Source organism: Pseudorca crassidens, chromosome 3, assembly GCF_039906515.1.
Source record: "Pseudorca crassidens isolate mPseCra1 chromosome 3, mPseCra1.hap1, whole genome shotgun sequence".
Classification (NCBI taxonomy): Eukaryota; Metazoa; Chordata; class Mammalia; order Artiodactyla; family Delphinidae; genus Pseudorca; species Pseudorca crassidens.
Window position 1 is genome coordinate 166,097,146 of NC_090298.1, and position 6,000 is coordinate 166,103,145.

Below are 6,000 nucleotides of genomic sequence, written 5' to 3' on the forward strand. Positions count from 1 at the left end.
TGGCGCAGTGGTTGAGAGTCCACCTGCCGATGCAGGGGACACGGGTTCATGCCCCGGTCCGGGAAGATCCCACATGCCGCGGAGCGACTAGGCCCGTGAGCCATGGCCACTGAGCCTGTGCGTCCGGAGCCTGTGCTCCACAATGGGAGAGGCCACAACAGTGAGAGGCAAGCGTACCGAAAAAAAAAAAATGGGAGCAGAGGAATTGAATAGACATTTTTCCAAAAAAGATATACAAGTGGCCAACAGGTATGTGAAAATGTGCTCGACATTACTAATTATCAGAGAAATGCAGATCAAAGCCACAAGACATCACCTCATACCTGTTAGAATGACTAGCATCGAAAAGCGATAACAGGGACTTCGCCGGTGGCTCAGTGGTTAAGAATCCACCTGCCAATGCAGGGGACATGGGTTCGAGCCCTGGTCCAGGAAGATTCCACATGCCACGGAGCAACTAAGCCCGTGCGCCACAACTACTGAGCCCACGTGCCGCAAGTACTGAAGCCCATGCGCCTAGAATCCATGTTCCACAACAAGAGAAGCCACGGCAATGAGAAGCCCGCACACCACAACAAAAGAATAGCCCCCGCTAGCCGCAACTAGAGAAAGCCCACATGCAGCAACGAAGACCCAACGCAGCCAAAAATTAATTAATTTTTTAAAAAAGAGAGCGGAGAGGGGAACCCAGATTAAATACTCTGGGAGCTTTCTGGAGCAAGGAAGGGCTCACCCTTACATCCCACCACCCCACTCCTGCATTGTGAGCAGCAAAATGACGTCATAGAGCAGCGGCCCCGCCCCCTCTCCCTCTCTCCGCCTGTGCTTGCCCCAGGCCTGGCCTCAGCCTTTTCTCTCCACACCCCCCTCACCCCAGAGGAAAGTGGGCTGCCTTGCCAAGCAACCCACGCGACCACTTACAGCCATGGATCCAAATCGGGGCAACGCCCCGGGGCCCCAGACCTCCCCAGAGGCCCCCAAGCCTAGCCCGAACCCCTGCTCAATCCTGGCGAACAATACCATGCCGCAAGAACCCCCCAGCATGGTGGGCGACAGGTTGCCCCCAAAGACCCGGGCGGTGGTCATCGACATGGGCACCGGCACCTGTAAGGTGGGCTTCGCGGGGCAGGCCCGGCCCACCTACACCGTGGCCACCGTCGTCGGCTGCCAGCCCAAGAAGTCGACCACCACCGGGCCGCCGGTGCTGGAGGCGTTCATCGGCGAAGCAGCCCGCGCTCGCCCTGAGCTGATGCTGGTGCAGACCGTGCGGAACGGCATCGTGGTGGACTGGGACGCAGCCGAGCTGATCTGGCGCCACATGCTGGAACACGACCTCCTCGTGAACCCCCGGGACCACCCGCTGCTGTTCTCCGATCCGCCCTTCAGCCCCACCACCAACCGCGAGAAGCTGGTAGAGGTGGCTTTCGAGTCACTGAGCTCCCCCGCCATGTATGTGGCTTCCCAGTCAGTGCTGTCCGCCTACGCGCACGGGCGGGTCAGCGGGCTGGTGGTGGACACGGGCCACGGGGTCACCTACACGGTGCCCGTCTTCCAGGGCTACAACCTGCCTCACGCCACAGAGCGCCTGGACCTGGCGGGCACCCACCTGACCGCCTTCCTGGCGGAGATGCTGCTCGGCTCTGGCTTGCCGCTGGGGCGGCAGGACCTGGACACGGTGGAGAACATCAAGCGCCGCTACTGCTATGTGGCCTCCGACTTCCTGAAGGCACAGGCCCGGCCCGAGGAGGAATGCCGCCAGACCTTGAAGCTGCCTGACGGGCGGATGGTCACGCTGGGCAAAGAGCTGTTCCGGTGCCCTGAACTGCTGTTCAGCCCCCCCGAGATCCCAGGGCTGTCGCCCGTGGGCGTCCCCACCATGGCGAAACAGAGTCTTCAGAAGGTGCCGCTGGAGTTGCGGACCGATATGGCCCAGAACGTGCTGCTCTGCGGGGGCTCTTCACTCTTCACCGGGTTTGAGGATCGCTTCCGCGCTGAGCTGCAGCGCGGTCTGCCCCCAGAGGCCCACGTGGTAGTGGCGGCCCAGCCCACCAGGAATTTCTCCGTGTGGATCGGCGGCTCCATCCTCGCCTCGCTGAGCGCCTTCAAGTTCTGCTGGGTCTTGCGGGAGCAGTACGAAGAGCAGGGGCCCCACGTCGTGTACCGCAAATGCTGCTGACACGGCCAGGGGTGGGTGTGCGCGGTGCGGGGTTGGGGCGAGTTATGGGCAGTAAAGTTTCTGCTACCCAGACGGCTCCGTCCTGCCTTCCCCCAAGGCCGGGCCCAGTCCACTGCTGGACCCACCCAGATGCGCCTGGCTGTGACCCCACAGACACACCCGCCCTGGTGGGCTACCTCCCAAGACATCCCTGGTTCTGCCCTGCTTTGACTCACCTCCCAGGAGCCATCCCCTGAGACACCCCAGTTCTGACTCCCTGACCCTCCGTCCCCCACGATCAACCCCCCTACACACACACACACACACACACACACACACACACACCACCATGTACTAACCCTGTCAAACCCATCTCCCACAATCCTAGTCTCCCACCACACTCGGGTTGGGATCTCCTTCCCAAGCCCACTCCAAAACTATCCCTGGTTCTCAGCACCCCAAATCCACCCACTCTTTGGTTTCCCGGGTCTGATTATCCAAAGTTGTCTGACACCCTGATGTTCTGAACATCCCCCCACAAGTGCTGCATCCCCACACCACCACAAAGATCCAGAATCTGACCCTCAAGGGTCTCCCCTACAATAGCACACTAAAGAATCCCCCAGTGTTCAAAGTCCATCCCCCAAGTTCCACCCTCCTCCAAAGCTCTGACCTCCCCACATGATTCGTTTCCCCAAACTCCTTCCATCCAGATGCTCCCACAACCCATCCCCCATCTTTACCCCCAAAGAACACCAAGTTCTGAGACCCCCAAAGCCCCCAGGATGGCCCCCTCTGCTCTCAGCCCACCCCACCCCCGCTCTGTAACTCCCCCAGAAATACTCCCACGTGATTTCTCAGTGCATCTCCTGACCCCATTCCTCAGCTCCTGGAATATCCTCCCAGGAAGGCTACGGCCCCCAGGACCATCATGTGATGACCCCACTAATGCACCTGTGTTCTGAATCCCCCAACTCCCTCCCCAAAGACATTTTCCCAGGGTTGCCCTCTGGTGAACCCCAGGACACCCCATCCTGGTATTCTCAGGCTCCCGGAACTCACCCCCAGGACCAGCCATAAGGTCCCATCTCATTAGTTGAGACACCAACAGCCAGTGACATTTACAAGGACTGCCCAGCACAATGTGACCCTGAGGCAGATACCCCAGGTGGGGGGTCCCCCTGGACACTGGCTCTCTCCTGCCAACCCCACACAAGTCTCCAGTGCTAGTTGTCCTGGGCTGTCCATCCCCACCACCTTCCATTCCACTAGTGTTTCATTCCAAGTTCACCCCATCTCCCCAGACCTCTCTCGGCATATTCCTACTATGCCACCCCAGGGGCTTTCTCTGGGACCTGCCCTGAGGATGTCCTATGAAGCCTCTACTACCCCACCTGCAGGGTGGAGGGGCTGGACATTCTCCCCACAGGGTATCCTCAGTCCCCTCTCCCTGCTCTGCCCTTATCCTCAGCCACCGAGGCCCCTGCTGGAGGCAGGACCCTTTGCCTTTATGCCGTCTAGCTCAGCCCAGTTAATGTCAGGATCCCTGGCCAGCAGCCTGGACACATCCTCCCAATGTAGCAACAAAATAAGCCTGAGCTGTCAGAGCTTATCCACGTTCATGCTGGGTCCAAGGGATCATTCATTCATTCATTCATTCAAACAGTCAATGCTTACTGAACTTCACTCACAGGCTTTGTCTCTCCCTGAGTCTTTCTGTGTGTCTCTTTGGTTTTGGTTTTTATTTGTTCACTTGATGTGTTTTTCTCTCTGACTCACCTGCCAGCACTAGTTCTTATGCAGGAATTTTCCAGCGTGGAAACTCCTATATTCATGGAGCGTGTGAGCCCACCCCACTCCCCCATCTGCCATCAGGCAATGGGAGGGAGTGAAGGCCCTGGTCATCCCCACCCACCCTGTACCACTGTGTCCTGGGCAGTGGCTCCAGCCCCCTCACAGGCCAGTGGGTGGTCCTCAGCTGAGAGGACAGCCTCACAGACAGGCTCAGATCCCCATATCACAAGCATGCAAGGTTGGACCCCCTCCCTTGCCTTCCCTCCTGCTGGCAGCCTCAACCTGTAGAATCAGCAAGATCTCCCAGGAGGTTATGAAGTGGTGAGGGGAACTGCTCATTCTTCCCACCAGGGGGCAGCACCTCCAAGCACAAGGCCTTAAGGGCAAAGCCGAATTTAGAACCACGATGGCTGCAGCAAACTTGGCATCCCAGACCTACCCCAAACCATGATGTCAGGGCACTGCCAGCCACACACACACAGAGAAGGGATGTGGGACAGGCTGAGTCTCAGAAGTCACAGGAAGTGAGGAGGATGCAGAAACCCCTGCCACCCTTGGGCTGCTGGGAAACCCAAAGGACACTCACTTAGACCAGACTAAGTTTCCCCCAGCTCCAAACCTTCCCTGGGATAGAGATTTCCTCTGCAACCCTCTGGAAATGTGCCCCCCCATTTGCACACTCCCAGGGATGGGGAGCTCACTACTTCAAGTCTGTGTTAGAAATCTCAACTCATGGACTTCCCTGGGGACGCAGTGGTTAAGAATCTGCCTGCCAATGCAGGGGACACGGGTTTGAGCCCTGGTCCAGGAAGATCCCACATGCCATGGAGCAACTAAGCCCGTGCGCCACACTACTGAGCCCGCGCACCTAGAGCCCATGTTCCGCAACAAAAGAAGCCACTGCAATAAGAAGCCCGTGCACCGCAATCAAGAGTAGCCCCCGCTCACTGCAACTAGAGAAAGCCTGTGCACAACAACGAAGACCCAACACAGCCCAAAATAAATAAATTAATTAATTAAAAAAAAATCTCAAGTCATCCCAGGAGTCTTAGGTAAACCTCTGCAGTCTGCTTGCCACCCCCCATCCAGAGCACTGAGAGCACCAGAGACCCTGAGCCCCCCACTCAGGCCCACATGCACCCCTGGACTCTACTCCCTCCCAAACCCAACATCCTCAAGTTTTTCCATTTCTGGCTTTAAGTCACTCACGCACCCATTCCACAAACATTCATTGGCCACCCACTACATGCCCAGCACCGTGCTCAAATCTAAGGAAACCACAGTGATCAAGAAATGGGGTCTCAGGAAACCACAGTCAACAAGAAATGGGGTCTCAGCCTCCCAGACCCTCCTCGGAAGGTCTGACCAGGTCACTTTTTCCATCAACTTCCAACTGCCTGATATCTGTTCCACACAGTGACCCACAAGTCCTTTCCTTCTTATGGCCTCAAAAGCACACACTTCCTTCCCACCCCAGCCCAGGTCTCTTCATTGTTCACCTGGAGGATTGTGGGAGCCTCCGCCCTGGTGCCCTGGTCACCTCTCTCACCCTCTGGAAGGCCCTTGCAGAGGATTTCTGCAAAGCGTAACTTAGAACCCTCTGGTGGAAAACAAAACCCAAGTTCTTATGATAGCTCTGAATCCTCTGCCAACCTCTCCAGACTTCTCCTTGACTTTCCCTCCCACCACCTTCACGCCCAACACACCAGTTGCCTTTCTGTTCCTCAAACATACTGTTACGGGCTGCATGTGTCCCCCCCAGAATTCCTATGCTGGAGATTGGGCCCTAATCCAATATGACAAGTGTCCTTATAAAAAGGGGAAATTATGACAACACACACAGAGGGAAGGCCATGTGAGGACACAACAAGAAGACAGCCGTCTACAAGCCGAGGAGAGAGGCCTCAGAAGAAACCAGCCCTGCCAACACCTTGACCTTGCATTTCTAGCCTCCGTAATTGTGAGAAAATAAATGTCTGTTGTATAAGCCATCTAGTCTGTAATCTATTTTGTTATGGCAACCCCAGTAGACTAAGAGAGATTTTACCAAG

The 6,000-nt window shown here is 56.8% G+C and overlaps 1 protein-coding gene across 1 annotated transcript; it reads left to right on the top strand.

The window, feature by feature from the left end:
* Positions 1–925: 925 nt before the first annotated feature.
* Positions 926–2,176, top strand: ACTL9 (actin like 9). The gene has a single exon (XM_067730186.1). The coding sequence runs from the start codon at positions 926–928 to the stop codon at positions 2,174–2,176; it is 1,251 nt and encodes a 416-aa protein (XP_067586287.1).
* The last annotated feature ends 3,824 nt before the right edge of the window (positions 2,177–6,000 follow it).